Source organism: Mesoplodon densirostris, chromosome 8 (assembly GCF_025265405.1).
Source record: "Mesoplodon densirostris isolate mMesDen1 chromosome 8, mMesDen1 primary haplotype, whole genome shotgun sequence".
Lineage (NCBI taxonomy): Eukaryota > Metazoa > Chordata > Mammalia > Artiodactyla > Ziphiidae > Mesoplodon > Mesoplodon densirostris.
The window spans coordinates 106,670,156-106,687,192 of record NC_082668.1 but is presented as its reverse complement, the minus strand read 5'-3'; the positions used below and the strand labels follow the sequence as shown (position 1 = coordinate 106,687,192).

The window sequence follows — 17,037 nt, the reverse complement described above, 5'->3', positions numbered from 1 at the left end:
GTGGGGCTGACAAGGGATTGTGAATCCATTGTCTTCATAGACTTTTACTCTGCTTTAGCTGACATTGACTATATAGTGTTATAAAGTAAATTATGCATATCTATATATTAACATACACATACACACACACACTAATAGTCATTGAGTATATGTGACATACTTTTCTCGGACTTTTAAAAAAAATGTTTATTTATGTATTTATTTATTTGCTTTTGGCTGCCTTGAGTCTTCATTGTGGTGTGCAGGCTTCTCATTGCAGTGGCTTCTGTTGTGGAGCAGGGGCTCTAGGCACACGGGCTTCAGTAGTTGTGGCATGCAGGCTTCAGTAGTGGTGGCACGTGGGTTCAGTAGTTGTGGCTTGCAAGCTCTAGAGTGCAGGCTTAGTAGTTGTGACACAAGGGCTTAGTTGCTCCACGGCCTGTGGGATCTTCCCGAACCAGGGCTCGAATCTGTGTCCCCTGCACTGGCAGGAGGATTCTTAACCCCGGCACCACCAAGAAAGTCCCTCTCAGAACTTTTATTTGTTTTTATTACTTATTATTTTTTCAGACCCTTTAAATGCTCAGTGCCGATTCCTTAGTAAGATTATCATGTAAGTACGAAGGGTACTAAGTGAAAGCCTAAATGCTTCCAGAGACTTTGCCATGCCTTGCACAGCTTTTCCCATATTCTCGTCACCACTGTGTGTCCGACACCACGTGGAAATCTGGGGGCTGCGTGGGAACAGAGCGGAAACCTTCCAGGAGCCCTGCTGCTCCCATGTCTCCCTTCAGGGATCAGAACAGCCAACTGTGCAAATCTTAAATAAACAAAAAAAAAACCACCTGGATTTCCTCCTTTATGCATTTCACACTCTAGTTCCTCACCACTTCTCCCCAGGTTCCATGTGTCTTGGGGACCACTTTCTCTCTCAGGGCCATACCTACCCCTGGAACGATTGATATCACATTCTATTTTTGAGGGGCAAATGGCTGCCATTTTTAAAGACTCTTAAAAAGATGCTTAGAATGTAGATTGTCATTGTCCAAACCAATCTGGATGACTAAGAAAACAGGAACTTGTGCAAAAGTAAAGGAGACCACCTGGTTCATTTCTTTAGACAATCGAGGCAGAGTGTTTTGGATTGCAAGTGAAACATTCAGTAACCAAAAAAAGCTGGCACCACTATAATTATTTTGCAAGTGGCCTGACATTTCAATGTTATTTTTATTTTGCTGATGAGAACAAGAATGAGAATGAGAATAAGAATGAGAATAGGAAGAAAGAAGTTTGGGTCCTTCAGTCCTGAAAATTTGAAGTCTGTTTTTTTGGGTTTTTTTTTTTGCGGTACGTGGGCCTCTCACTGTTGTGGCCTCTCCCGTTGTGGAGCACAGGCTCTGGACGCACAGGCTCAGTGGCCATGGCTCATGGGCCCAGCTGCTCTGCGGCATGTGGGATCTTCCTGGACCGGGGCACGAACCCGTGTCCCCTGCACCGGCAGGTGGACTCTCAACCACTGCACCACCGGGGAAGCCCTGAAGTCTATTTTTTTCTGCTGTAGTGTTTCTCTAAACATCAAGTTCTCACTGAAAAGCCAATCTGAGCAAAGACCTTGAACTCAGGCCTTTGGGTCCAGAACTCCAGCTTAGCTATTCTCTGCATCGATGCAGAATGTGAGTTTTATTCTGTTAGGCCTCATTGTCCTTTGTAGCTAAAGGAGAGAGTTGGTCTAGAATTACTCAAGTCCCTTCTAAACCTTCATCTTAGTTCTTGAAGGAAAACAGGAAGTCAACCATGTCCCTTATTTTCTTCAAAGAAATCATTAACCCCAGAGTCTTCTTTTGAAAACGAGGTAAGTGGCCTAAATTAGGTGTATTCATCAGGGCCAAGCCCCCTGCCAGAGGTCGTGTTTCTCAACTCCCCACATTGTGGTGCATCTGAGGGAGGAAGAATGATAACTGGGATTCTTTCATACAATGATTTTTGTGAATGAGATGCTTGGTTGTCCCAGAAAGGCCCTGCATGTTACTCTCTGTGATCCATATAGAGTTAGGAGCAAAGGAGCCAAATCTGAGAAGTTGTGTTTAGTTTTGCTTTTGTGACAATCTTTTAATCACAGTAGGATACTGTTGTGTGTGTGTATTGATTGGTAGGTAAGGGAGTTATCAGAGTATACAGAACCTTCAATAGTAATGGAGCTATTGCATGTGGAGAGAAAAACAAGATAGAGTCGTGATACGGTTCTTTTAATGTGGGACAGACTTTCTCAGAGATGAGAGGTTTTTTTTTAATATAAATGTATTTATTTTTGGCTGCATTGGGTCTTCATTGCTGCGTGCGGTCTTTCTCTAGTTGCAGCGAGCGGGGACTGCTCTTTGTTGTGATGTGCGGGCTTCCCATTGTGGTGACTTCTCTTGTTGTGGAATTCAGGCTCTAGGCACTCAGGCTTCAGTAGTTGTGGCATGCGGGCTCAGTAGTTGTGGCTCACAGGCTCTAGAGCGCAGGCTCAGTAGTTGTGGCACACGGGCTTTGTTGCTCTGCAGCACATGGGATCTTCCTGGACCAGGGATCGTACCCGTGTTCCCTGCATTGGCAGGTGGATTCTCAACCACTACACCACCAGGGAAGTCCCTAGATGAGAATTTTTATATATTTATGTCACTGCAGAAAACAGAACAAGCCTCAGTAAGGTCAAATGGCAGAAAGACCATCTAATGGCTTTTCCTTAGAGAATATTCTCTCCCGAGCATTTAGCTGCACAATCTACTGCTTTGATATACTAGAGACATCAAACCCAGAGTGGAATTTTCAGGAGTAAGAAATGAGTCTCTGCACAACTAAATGGAACCCAGAAGATGAGGAAGGGAATCTTCACGTTAAGAGATCTCAACCTGGCAGCAGGGGCTGTAAAACGATTATAAGCTGGAAAGACAGAAGGGGAAAGCCAATTGCCAGGCACAGAACAGGATCCCAGGGCCAAAGGACACATGATGAGCAAAGATCCAGAAATCAACCGGATGCCACAGAAATGTTTTTAGTGGAGGCAAATGGCTTGTTGGAGAGACCATTTCAGCTTCTTCCACTGAGTCCCTAGAAACAAGCAACAATGTTCATCGTATTTTCTCAACCATCTTACATTTTTTCAGTAGTTAGACACAGGGCCTTCCAGCATTACAACTTACTAAACAATCTGCTCTACTCAGTCATAATTTTCTATACTTAGTAGAATGCTGGGACTGACTTGTTCTTTCTCTAGCTGAAGATACGATGAAATTCTAATGGCATAGCCTTTAATCAGCAGCCGTCATGGATGTTATTGGATGATTATTTATCGTTGGCTTTGTTTAAATTAAATAAGTCCTCCTACAGCTATGGTCCACACCATCCCACTTGTTATTTTTTAGGATTATCTCAATTGACATTTTCTCAAGAAACCTTCCCGAAGCAGGCCAACTGCCCCTTTATTGAGTCTTCTGGTTCTTCTCCTTTGTAGCACTGACCGTAAGTATGTGCATAAATGTATGTATTGGTTTGTTAGGACTATGATAACAAAATACCATGGATTAGGTGACCTAACAGAAATTTACTTTCTCACAGTTCTTGAGGCTAGTTCAAGGTGTGGGCAGGGTTGGTTTCTTCTGAGGGACTCTCTCTTGGCTTGTAGAGGTCATCTTCTCTCTGTGTCCTCACATGGTCTTTTCTCTCTGCCCATCTGTGACCTATTACCCTCCTCTTGTGAGTACACCAGTCCTATCGACTATGGGCCTACCCAAATGACCTCATTTTACCTTCATTACCTCTTTAAGGGTCTTATCTCTAAGTACAGACACATACTCGGGTACTGAGTAGGGGGTGTAAGGATTTCAATATATGGACTTTGGGGGACACAATTTAGCTCATAAGAATATGTATTATCAGACATAGAGCACAGACCTGTGGTGCCAAGGGGAAAGGGGAGTGGGGGAGGGATGGATTGGGAGTTTGGGATTAGCAGATGCAAACTATTAGATATAGAATGGATAACCAACAAGTTCCTATGGTATAGTGTAGGCAACTATATACAATATCCTGTGATAAACCATAATGGAAAAGAATATAAGAAAGTATATATATATTAAAATATACACTATATATGTATGTATAACTGAATTGCTTAGCTGTACAGCAGAAATTAACACAACATTGTAAATCAACTATACTTCGATAAAATAAATTATAAAAAGAGTGTGTATTAATCATATGTCTACATAATTGGCTGCTCAATGTTCCTGTCACCATAGAATGTAAGGATTCATGGGAACAAGAACACTGCCTGCCTTGCTCACCACGATTTGCCCAAGGCCTAGTATAACACCTTGCTTATAACAGGCCCTTGCTAATATTTGCCTAATGTATTAGCAAGTGTCTGAATAAATGAACTACTAGAATTGACCTCCCAAACATTTCTGAAGCGTCTCATGTCAACAGTGGAAGAAGAGTTAAAAGTGATTTTTAACCAATATTCATGTTACAACAGTTCTACAATGCAGAATGTGTCAAACCCAAGAATGAGCTATAATCAGGGGAAGTACTAATCAGATAAAGGCCAGGGGGGCTCCCAGAGGTGGAGAGATGGCAGGGAGAGCTGTGTCATGAAGGATAAAAGTGCTCACCCTATGAATACTTGTGGCCAGATGGTTTTAGTCTGCAGTCCTGCAATTCACAGAGCAGCTTCCCCAAGATCACCCTTTTTCATAGAATCCATTTGTATCTCACCACCATCTGCACATCAAGTAAACATGATGACTTGGTGAACCTCATCCTCTGCTTCGATTAAGCTGTCATTAATGCCTCTGTGTTTTTAGCTAAGATAATGTTGATGAGAAAATCCCACTCATGAGGGCAAACAAATGGTAGCCACAGGGCCATAACTGTCACAACAAGCTGTCTGGCTGGGCACAGAGTTCGAGTTTCAGGAAGACAGACATATGATGAGGCATTCGACTTTATGGAAACTGAGAACTGCCATTGCCGAAGCTTCAAGCTATCAAGCAAAGACTGGGAATGTTTACCAAAGGAGAGATCTCCCGGGCATGTGTAGCTTTTTCAGGCCTGAGTAATGATGACAACTTAGCTTACTCTTCCTTCTTCTCCATTTCTCTCAAAAGAGAAACAGAGGGAACTAGATTTGTCTTATGGGAAAATAATTGAATAGTCAAAACTGCTGTCATTTCCTGTGCTTGTTTTCTACTTTAATAATTCTTTCATATAATTCACTTTGCCTCTATTTGTTACCGAACACAAGTTCGGTATGTCCAATGCACAGTGAGGCCAAACCAACCAAAATGTCAGAGTTTGGAGCAGAGAAAGTTTTATTGCAAGGACATGCAAGGAGAATGGGAGGCTCATGCCCACCAAAAACCCCAAACTCATGGAAGGGTTTCAGCAAAGCATTTTTTAAGGCAAGGTGAGGGAGGGCTGTGACTGGTTGCTGCAAACTTCTTGGTATTAGAATCCTTTGTTCTTGGTCAGGTCACGATGTTCCTGTCAACCTCCAATAGGACAATTGTTATTCTCCGTTCTGCAACTTTTTATCTCTATATGAATGGAAAAGTGTTATCTGCTTAAAGGTCAGAGCCTTGAGAATGGGTTGTCCTGTATATTTCAGGCTATGGGCAACATTCTTAACTTGTAGCAAAAGCAATAGAATACAAAGATTAAGGTAAGTAAGAGAAACAGATCTAATATGGAGTTGGATTTGTTCTTCCTGATTACACATTTAATTCAGGAAGCTTTTGAAGTGTCTACTTTCTGCTGATACTGTACTCAAATCTGAGGATGGAGGCATTGCCCTCCAAAAGCTCATAGGCAGTGTTGAAAGGGACAGTATTGAGCACTGATGATGCAGTAGGACAGATGCTCAGGGTACAGGGGAAGCACAAGGGAAGAGGCGCCAGAAAGGGTGAAAAAGGGAAGGCTTCCTAGGGGCAGGGATAATACAGCTCTGTTTTGAAGAATGAATAGAATTTAGTCAAACAAAGAAGGAAAGGAAGGATGCTCCAATTAGAGGAGAGAACTAGGAGGAGATCTAGATGTGTAAGACTCCACAGGTGGCTTAGAGTGCCTGGATCACAGAGAGCAAAGGAGCACAGGCAAAAGATGAAGCAGAATTTTGGTCAGGGACACTAGAGTTTGGGCTGTCTCCTAAAGGTGACAGAAAAATATCTGGCTCTAGAGCTGACCTTCATTTTTATCATGTAGACACTGGAGCTGAGCATTCAAGCCCATCCTAGAGACACTATGCCTTCACCACCCACCACGAACATGTCACAGTTTATATCTGACACTAGTGTATGGCAAACCCAGCTGTTTCCCTCCCAGATGCTGACCAAGGGTTCTGAGGATCCAGGTTATCTTGACAAATGAACCCGGCTTTCCCAACTAGGAAAGGTTTAACCTGTGCTTTATGGTCTAGGTGCCAGAGAGGGCCCTGCTGCTGACACTTGGCAGTGGAGATTCAGCTATTCTGTTGCTCAATCAATCAAGGACTGTTTGGAGAGGGTAGGATGTTGCTCTTTTGATGCCGAGGGGGATAGCAAAACACGATGCAGACTCTGACCCCTAGGAACTTGTAATCCCATTGGGGAGATAATACTTACAGAGATGAAGAGTTAATTAATGGTACAAGGCAGTAAATAATACGAGCTAAATGAGTAGATCAGACAGTGGATGTTATATGAACTTAAAAGAGAAATCTTTATGTATTGATCTGGTCAAGGAAAACCTACTTTCTTTATTTCCTGGTTTATTAACTTATTCTCTCCATCATTCAGTACTTTTTGTGCTGTGCTAGGTGACTGTGATAGAAAGTTAAAAAAGAAAAAATATTTATATATATGCTTCCTGTCCCTATAGTTAAGGAAAGGAAGCACTAGGACAAAAACTGGGCATTGGATGTGAATTTGGATAGTGGGAGGACAGCATACAGGTGAAGTAGAGGCTGGGAGAGGAAGTCTCAGTTAGCTTAGTGCATTTACTAGGAGCATAATGAATATACTAGTCTAGCTAGAGTAGGGAATTTGTGTAGAAATATTGGGAAATAAGATGGTGAGGACAGATGGAGACTTGATTACAGAGGCATCAATTGTCAAGATAAGCATCTGAGTTTCATTCTCTGGGCTCCATGACCCCCTGGGCGGGGTTTGCTGCAAGGTTGATACCGTAAGTCCCCTACATGTGAACCTTCAAGTTCCGAACTTTCAAACATGCTAACGTGGTCTTCAGCAACTTAGTGACCCTCAGCCAGAAGGTGGAGCTAGACCTGCAAGAGGACGACTTCATTGCACTCCTTGCTGTGCCACACAAGGAGCTGACTAACGAAGACCTGATGGAATTGGAGTCCCAGAGAAAGGACGAAGAGGGACAAGAGGAAGAAGAAGTAACCGAAGAACCGAAGAGAGTCACGATGCAGGAAATGGCGCAGGGGTTTTCCTTATTTTGTTTTTATTAATTTTTATTGGAGTATAGTTTCTTTACAATGTTGTGTGAGTTTCTGCTGTACAGCATAGTGAATCAGTTGGGATTTTCTTTCTTTGAGGAGGTCCTGTTAGTTTTTGAGGCACAGGACCTGAATGTAAAATGGTACACGGAGGTTGCAGCAGCCGTTCACAGTGCAATCCAGTGCTACCCTATCAGCTATGAAGAGAAAAAAAGAGCTACTACCCAGACATCACTGGATCGTTTTTTCAAGAGGGTAGATTGAACTGAATCCAGCAAGGAACCAGAACCTGTTTCATCCACGCCAGACGTGAGTGACATTGCAGCTTGCCCTCCGTCTCCTATCGCTGACGATCCTTCAGCTCTACCATCTCCCACCTCCTTTCCCTCCCCCAGTCAGCAACTCTTCCTGCCTGTTCACTCGGTGCCAGCCTCTGGATGCCAACTGTTGTACTGTACTACTGTCCTTTGAAAGGTGCTGTACTGTAAGATTAAAAATGTTTTTATTTTTGGTGTTTGTTTTTTATGTATTATTTGTGTGAAAAGTGTTATAAACCTATTACTGTACAGTACTATACAGCCAATTGTGTTAGTTGGGTACCTAGGCGAACTTTGTTGGACTTATGAACAAACTGGACTTAGAAACGTGCTCTCAGAATGGAACTCGTTCATCTGTAGAGGACTCACACTAATAACCTTGCTGTCTAGATAGTTCAAGGTGTCCTGTACCAGAAAGAGGTCAGAGGCTGGGAAAAGAGGGAGGCCGTCAGAAAATTCCCAGCTCCTGTGATAAGGGATAGAATCAAAGTTGGAGAAGAAATCTGAAGTAATATGTGAATTCAAACCACCGTGTGTAGCAAAGGGTTAATAGAATTTGATAATTGATGGATAAATGGTCTCCAAGAAAAACAGGACTCAGGACCTAAATTATAGTATAATGGTACTAATAATTGGAATATGCTCTTTTATGATGTGATTGACATTTTAAGACTGCCTTATTCAATTATTTAGATATTCCCCACTTTGTTCTCTCAAAAATTGAAACTACCTTTGAACTATTAAGTAAAGGTTGGTATGAAGCGATATGGAAAAACAACTGAATTGGGTTTTCTGGGGAAGATAAAGCCTAGAAACTTCTAAGTCAAGCCAGGCAGCTGTGTCTTTATTTTACAGATGGAGAAGCAGGTTGAGAGAGATTAAGAAATCTGTCTAAATTGCTAGAAATTATAAGTGGCAGGGCCTTGAGCAAGGGTTAACAGGCGAGTAAAGGCATCATGGAGATTTGTAACAGGTCATTTCCGGGGTTAGAAATAGAGCCTTCGGTGACTCTGCTCTGGCCTGGACTGTAGCTCTGTGTGTCCTGGTGTGGCTGTATGCCTGATGGTTAGAGGTGCTGGGACAGCCACCCAATTTCAATGTTTCTGTCTTCAAACCGTGAAAAGAGACACTGAAATAAGATGAAGTCTGAAATGCAAAGATCTGTTAGGAACTGGACTGAGAATGAGAGAAAAACAGAAAGGGAGGGAGACATAAAGCAAGCCCTTGCTTTCTGAGACTCTGCAATCTCAGAATTATTCCCTGAACCCAGCAGTCCTCAACCAAGGGAAATTCTCCACCCCCATCTACCCCGGCCTCCTGTTCCCCCAATCCCATGCAGGGGACTTCTGGCAATGTCTGGTGATGATCTGTTTTTGTTTTTAAGCACAAACCTAACTTTATAATTTTCTAGCATAGCCAAATAATGTGCTAAACATATCCATATAAATTTATCATTTTATTCTCATAAAACTCTAAGGTTGGTGGTGGTGTTTTTTTTTCCCCTTTATTTATTTATTTTTTACTTGCAGTACAGTTAATTTACAACATTGTGTTAGTTTCAGGTGTGCAGCAAAGTTATTCAGATATATAATACATATAGAACTATTGTTTTTCAGATTCTTTTCCATTATAGGTCATTACAATAGAGTGAATATAGCTCCCTGTGTTACACGGTAGGCACTTGTTGGTTGTCTATTTTATATATGGTAGTGTGTATATGTTCATCCCAACCTCCTAGAGGAAAACATGGACAGAAGACTCTTTAACCTAAATCACAGCAATGTGTTTTTTTTGATCCATCTCCTAGAGTGATGGAAATAAAAACGAAAATAAACAAATGGGACGTAATTAAACTTAAAAGTGTCTGCACAGTAAAGGAAACCATAAACAAAACGAAAAGACAACCTACAGAATGGGAGAAAATATTTGCAAATGATGCAACCAACAAAGGGTTAATTTCCAAAATATACAAACAGCTCATATAACTCCATGTTTGGTGATGGTGATGTTTTTGGTGCTGGGTATGGGGGCATCCAAGGAGTTGGGGATGGGGGCACCCAGGGATTCAGGGATGCTGCTAACCATCCTACACAAGAAGCATAGTACAGAATACCACACCCTGAACAAAAGATTATCCAGTCCCAAACACCCAGTGCCAGAGTTGAGAAACTCTACTTTAAGGGAAAATGTTACTCCTATAAAAACATTTAGGCCGGGCCTCCCTGGTGGCGCAGTGGTTAAGAGTCCGCCTGCTGATGCAGGGGATACGGGTTCGTGCCCCGGTCTGGGAGGATCCCATATGCCGCGGAGCGGCTGGGCCCGTGAGCCATGGCCGCTGGGCCTGCGCATCCGGAGCCTGTGCTCCGCAACGGGAGAGGCCACAACAGTGAGAGGCCCGCATACCGCAAAAAGAAAAAAAAAACAAAACAAACAAACAAAAAAACATTTAAGCCTTCAGCATATTGCTTAACTGCTTTTAGTGTCAATTTCGTCAAATGTGAACTGTAAATTATTGGAAAGTTCTCATTATAAAAAGTATTAAAAGAACACAGGAGGGGCTTACGTGGTGGCGCAGTGGTTGAGAGTCCGCCTGCCGATGCAGGGGACACGGGTTCATGCCCCGGTCCGGGAAGATCCCACATGCCGTGGAGCGGCTGGGCCCGTGATCCATGGCCGCTGAGCCTGTGCGTCCGGAGCCTGTGCTCCACAATGGGAGAGGCCACAACAGTAAGAGGCCCGTGTACCGCAAAAACAAATAAAAAAACAAACAAACCACATGAGATGTTGGTAATGATATTTATCTAGAAAAATGAAATCGAAGTAGTAAAAGTGAGAAATCCAAGGTCAGACCTAAGTGGACATTTTAAGAAAAAAAAAAGTTGAATTGTGCCTTAATCCTTCTTAGAAGCTAGAAGTTCCACGAAAGGACAGGACCAAAGTTTGAACTCAGTCTTGTCAAAGGGGAAGTTGCCTTGTGAGAATAGAAACTGGTGCAGCCACTTTGGAAATACTCTGGCAGTTCCTCAAAAGGTTAACTATGGAGTTACCATATGATTCAGCAATTCCACTCCTAGGTGTACATCTAAGAGAACTGGAAACATAGGTCCACACAGAAATTTGTACAAGAATGTTCATAGCAGCATTATTCATAAAACCTGCAAAGTGGAAGCAACCCAAGTGTCCATCAACTGTCAAAAGGATAAACAAAATGTGGTCTATCCACACAATGGAAAGACATTCAGACATACAGATAGACTGATACAAGCTGCTACCTACGATGAGCCTTGAAAACATCATGTGAAGCAAAAGAAGCCAGTCACAAAAGGGAACATGATGTATGACTTCATCTATATGAAATCTCCTCAGTCAGCAAATCCATAGAGACAGAAAGTGGATGAGTGGCTGGCACAGCTTTAGGTGGGAGACTGGGGAGATTGGAGACTGATAGCTAAGGTTACAGCATTTCTTTGGGAGGCTCCAGACATTTTAAAATTAATTGTGATTGCTCCCTAACTCTGTGAATATACAAAAAAAATTGAACTGCATTTTACATAGAAGGAGTGTACAGTATGTGAATTTTATCTCAATAAAGCTATTTCAAAAATATAAGTAAATAAAAGCAAAGGTGAATTCCACAGCAGAAAATAGAGCTCTGCAGAGGTAATTGGCCATCAGAGCAATTCCTGGAGCAGAACAGGGCTAGCTTTGGAAGTGTGGAAAGCAGAAGCAGATCATCCTGCGTGCCTGACAGCTCAGCCTAGGTGCCTGACCCTTTGAATTCTGGCTCTGTGGTAGCCATAGGACCCAGGGCAGCCTCGCCAATTTTCTGTTTTAGCATATACAACATGAGGACTCTAAAGCTTGGCCTCCAGGACTATGGTGAGAACGAGGAATTATATATTGAAAGTGCCTGGTACATTGTAGATATTCAATACTGGTAGAGTGTATTATTAGCTATTTTTACAATTGGGCTGTGTTTCATATTTCAATTTGCAAGTTCAGTTGCAAGGACGGAAAGTGTCTTTTTTTTTTTTTTCCATGAAGAAAATCTTCTAAGACTATTTAACCCTCTCTGTGAGAGACCTTTTATACTAATGCCTTAGGCTGAATTCTGGGACCAGGAAGCAGCCACTTTAAATAATGGGGGCAAGAAGTGGAAAAGAATGAAAACTTTCCCTATCCTTTATCTCAGCCTCAACAGTTTGTTAGTTTTGAAAAAATGATTATAAACGTCGCACACTTTTTTAGAAACTTGTCAAATTCTAGTACTCTGTATAAGAAAAAAGAATCTGTGATTCTATCATTCAATATCATTCCAGTATTTCTGTAGTTATTTTTAACAAAATGGGAGCCGTACCACACATACTGTTTTTCACTTTTCAGGATATCACTATCATTCTTGGAATTATGATTTTTAATGACTATATTATATTCCATGTTATTATTATTATTATTAATGGTAGAGAAAATTTCATTTACAATAGTGACAAAGAGGGTGAAATACTTGGAAAAAATTTGACAAGAAATGTGCAAAACCATACAAGAAAAATGTTAAAACACTCCTGAAAGGCACTGAATAAGACTTGGACAAATGTAAAAAGATATCCCATTCTTGGATGGGATAACTCAACATTATAAAGATATCATTTCTCCCTAAGTTAAATTACAAATTTAATACAATCTCTATAGAAATATCACAGTCTATTTCATGCCATTAGATGCATTATACTAAAATTCATACAGAAAAACAAAGATTCAGGATTATATTCCATGTTATTGAATACACTGCATCTGATTTATCTAACCTACCCTTATTGGAAGTATTAGTAGTTGTGAATTTTTGCTATTATAAATGATGTCATGAACTCTCTTCACCATAAACCTTGTTTGCAGCTCTGTTACTATTTTAGGATTAATTCTTCAGAATAAAATTTGTAGAGATGAGGTATGATATTTTTAGGGTTTTTGATACTTGTTGGTATATTGCCTTCTAGAAAGAATTACCAATTTTGAAATTGCCTGTTTCCCTCTATATCCACTAACAGAGACTATAATTGGTTTTTATTCTTTACCAGTCTGGGAGATGACAAATATTATTTAACATCACATCAAAGTTCAGAAATTTTATGTTTGTCGTCATCCAATAATCTTTCCAGAACCAAAGTCCCACCTTTTCAGCCTCAGCTTTTCAATCATATGAGTGCTTAGCACCCCAAAGTGGTCCTCAATACTGTATTTTTTCACCCCGAGAGGTTTTTTCCTCAAGAAGGTGTTCCTGGCCTCAAAGGTAACACTTTCCTGTTCCTTTCATTGAGAACTTCTAGTTTTTCAGAGCTCCTTATGTCAGGTTTTTGAAGGAAAGCAACCTGATGGAATTGATTTTCCCTAATTTGTGAATAATTAGTAGCACTTAAACCTGTACCTTTTAAAGAGCATTCTTAAAAAATAAATCTAGGGCTTCCCTGGTGGCTCAGTGGTTGAGAGTCTGCCTGCCGATGCAGGGGATGCGGGTTTGTGCCCCGGTCTGGGAAGATCCCACATGCCGCGGAGTGGCTGGGTCCGTGAACCATGGCTGCTGAGCCTGCACGTCTGAAGCCTGTGCTCCGCAGCGGGAGAGGCCACAACAGTGAGAGGCCCGCGTACCGCAAAAAAACAAAAAACACAACAAAACAAAAAACTGAAAGAAGCTCCAGGGGTGTGATTTTGGATCCGTTAACAGAATGAAGGGTAAAAGAGAGCCCAGGTAGAAGCAGATTTTTAGAGAGGGATCTGCCAGTTCTCTTGCCTTGGAATCTATGCCCAGGTCAGCTCCTCTGAGCCAGTCTTATTTTTCTTAGCTTCTTCCCTTCCTCTTCTGAAACCTCTCATGTATTAGTTCCCAACCCCGGCTGCGCAATTGAAGCTCTGGGGGTCTTTGAAACTTCCAAGGCCTGTGGCCACCCCCAGAAGTCTGCCTTAATGAAGCTGGTGTAGGGCCCAGGTACCCGTCTTTTCAAAATCTGCCCAGGTAATCCCTTTGTGTGGTCAACAGCAAGAAGTACTGTTCGAATAATTCTAAGAGCTAAGGTTTCACACAGGCTCTCCCTGCAGGGACTAGAGACCATGTAGGAAAAGATCAACAGAGATCAAATTAAAAGGAAAAGGAGACCAGAAAGAAAAACCGAAAAGAAAAAGAAAACAAACAACTGACCATGCAAACCCTTATTAAGTGATGTTTTTAAAGACAGAAATGTGGATAGTGGCCTGGGGAAGGGATGGGACCACAAGTGAGAACATATAAGATTGAGCCCCAGCCCTGGTCCCCTCATACTGAGGCCAGTGTCCTCTGTACAGTGACTCAGTGATGTGTCTCTAATTAGATGGCACACTCCCCCCTGGCCTCCGTCTGTACTTTCTTCCCTACTGTATCCCTGATGCTTAGCTGGGCCCTTAGGGGCTATTTTCACCCTATGTGTTGAACTAGTTACTGACTTCCTTCCAGCCCAGTCTAGAGTTTACCTGCAAATGCAGTCTCATCTGTTATGCAGAGGTATTTAAATCAGTATGCAAATGACAGTAAAGGGAGTAAAGACCTCAGCTGGCCATGTCCCCCAAATGCCCCTGACAGAAGTCAAATGTTCAGCACCAAGAAACACCTGACAGACCCTCTGCCGCATTAGCAGAATCCCTGTTGCTGGGACCCAGACCCTGGCCTTTGGGGGAAAGTAGGGCCTCCAGGCTGAGTAGCTTCTGGATTCTCCTCTCCACCCCAAGCAGATGTTCAGGGCCACAGCAAACACTGGCTAAAAGGGAGCTGGCAGGAAATGCAGGAAGACCTATACCTGGGCCGTTCTGAACAGATGGAGCACGGCTGCCCCGGTGCAATGCAGCTGGGCCCCCAGCCTGGTGCTGTGCTTTCCCGGGGGCAGCTTCTCCTGCCATCAGATGGCTCAGGGGCACGAGCTCTTCAGTAGCTGTTCTAAGGAGACCAGAGGTCTGACTGTCAGTGCTTTCATCCCAGCTGGTTTCTCACGGACTGCCCCCCTGTAGGCGCTACCAAGACTGAACTCCTTTAGCTCCGGAAATAGCTCTTCATCCATCCCTTCCTCTCCATTTTCGCTGATAATACTTTGGCTGAGACCCTGGTCATTCTGTTTCCAGCCTCACCTCCTCCCAGCCCCGACTTTTGGCCACCAGAGTCTCTGAATGTGCAGCTCCAGGCAGATCATCACCACGCTAATGGTCCCCTCTTGGACTCCCAGTGATTTCATCACTTCTAGACTAGTCATTTCATTCCTAGCTACACATCAGAATCATCAAGGGGGCTTTTTTAAAATGCAGATGTCTGGGACTCCATCGCCAGAGATTCTGAGACAATTGGCTTGGGTAAAATGCCCTCCAGAATCCTTTGTCCGAGGACATTGTTGAAATGCCTTCCTTAGCCTGGCACACGAGGCCCCTGACTGGATTCTCTTCCCACCTGCTTTCCTGTTGCCCTGTCCTGCTTCTCATTCCAGACCTTTGCTTCTCTGTATAGGCTCTCTGTCCCCCAGAACTCTTCAGAAGTGAGAAACTCTTGCGCAGTTTTCAAAAACCGCCTCTTCTATGAAGTATTTTCAGGATCCTTATGTGGAGTTAGGTCTTTCTTCTCTATCACCATGTTACTGGTTCACCCCGAATTGCAAGCAGGGCTGTTGTTCGCTTGCTTCTCTAAGCCACCAGCCTGAAATTCTCAAAGGACAGTATTTTAAGCCTTTTTGCCTAAGTCTCTACCATCTAACTGTGGATTACCCCAGGATAGAGACCAGATGATATGACTATCCTTTCTCCCAAATGCAGGGGGAGCATTTTGTGGTTGCTGTTCTGACCTTTTGCTTTAGCGAGCATGATTTCTACTTGAGATGTGATATGAACTGTCCTACAGGCCCTACTATATTAACGGGTATAATTCTCAACAAGAGCCTGTGACTACAGTCATTCTCCCCATTTTGCAGGGGAGAAAACTGAGGCAATGAGAAAAGGAGGGTAACTCGGCCCATAGCAGGGCACATGTCTATTGAGTGAAGACATGGGGGGCTCTGTGATCTGGTTACAAACAAATCTTTGTGACTGGACTGGGTAATACGGCCATGTTTCCTTCAGCAAGCACTTTGCACAGACAGATCCTTAAAAGATGATAAACTTTTTGTAGGAAAGGGTGGAAACACTGGTGCGTAATTCCCAGCACACTTTCCGCAACAAGGTAGGTCGGCAGTGCAGTGCAAGGAATCTGGGGCAAAAGAACGAGAGAGAAACTGCCTTTTAATAAACATCCACTATGCCCACAACCTGGGAACTTTCCTGTCTGATCTCAGTGGATCCCTTGCCAATAATACAGAGTAAGAATTATGGTATTTACAGAAGATAAAACCAGAGCTCCGTGAAGGTAGGTGACTCAGTGTCACATAATTACTTAAGGAAAAAGGTTGGAACTAAACTAGTCTGTTACCTCCTTTCAGCAGGAGACTCCTCTGCCTGGTATGTCATTGGAATCTAGCTTTCCTCATCTACTTTTGCCTCTAAAACAGTTTATTTTCTTTACTAAAAAAGAAATATAAGTCACATGTAGAAAAATGCGAGAAAACTAAAATTGCCTATAACCCCACCACTCAGAGATTAAAAATCACCAGGAATGTTTTGAATTTTTCTTTTTTTCTTTCTTTTTCACTTTTTACTCTGCATTTTATATCAATAAGTCAATAAATGTTTTCTATACCTTTGTAGTATACAAACCCATTTGTGTTTTGCCCTTTTGTTTTCAAACCAAACATGTCAGAAGTGGTTCAGCCCCTTTTAAAAATGGAAAATAATAGAATGAAGTGGTAAAAAGAAAAAGAAAGATGCTTGGGAAGCAGCTGAGGATTTGTTGTATGCCAAATGAAGAGAGGGGCCACTCTGAGAATGTACAAGGACCACCGCAGGCAAGGAAATGAGCCCTACTCTCTCCACACCTGCACAAATCATTCATCCCTACGCTTGCCCTTCCTGTTTCTTTTGCAGGCAGTGACTTGAATGATGGCTTGTGGCATTCGGTGAGCATCAACGCCAGAAGGAACCGCATCACTCTCACTCTGGATAACGATGCAGCATCCCCGACTCAGGACACCACCCGGATGCAGATTTATTCTGGAAATCGCTATTACTTTGGAGGTAAATTCCCCAGCTTTTGAGATTGAAAATAAAGGAGGGAGGATGCAGTGGACAGTTATTTCACTCTGACAATTCTTTCTGTGTCAAATTGACCAT

General features: G+C 42.6%; 1 protein-coding gene across 1 annotated transcript in view; it reads left to right on the top strand.

Moving 5' to 3' along the window:
• Positions 1-17,037, top strand: part of CNTNAP5 (contactin associated protein family member 5) — a 914,769-nt gene that overhangs the window by 515,822 nt on the left and 381,910 nt on the right. Inside the window, exon 9 of the mRNA XM_060106110.1 lies at positions 16,792-16,941. Coding sequence (XP_059962093.1) covers positions 16,792-16,941 — 150 coding nt within the window. The remainder of the gene's footprint in view (positions 1-16,791; positions 16,942-17,037) is intronic.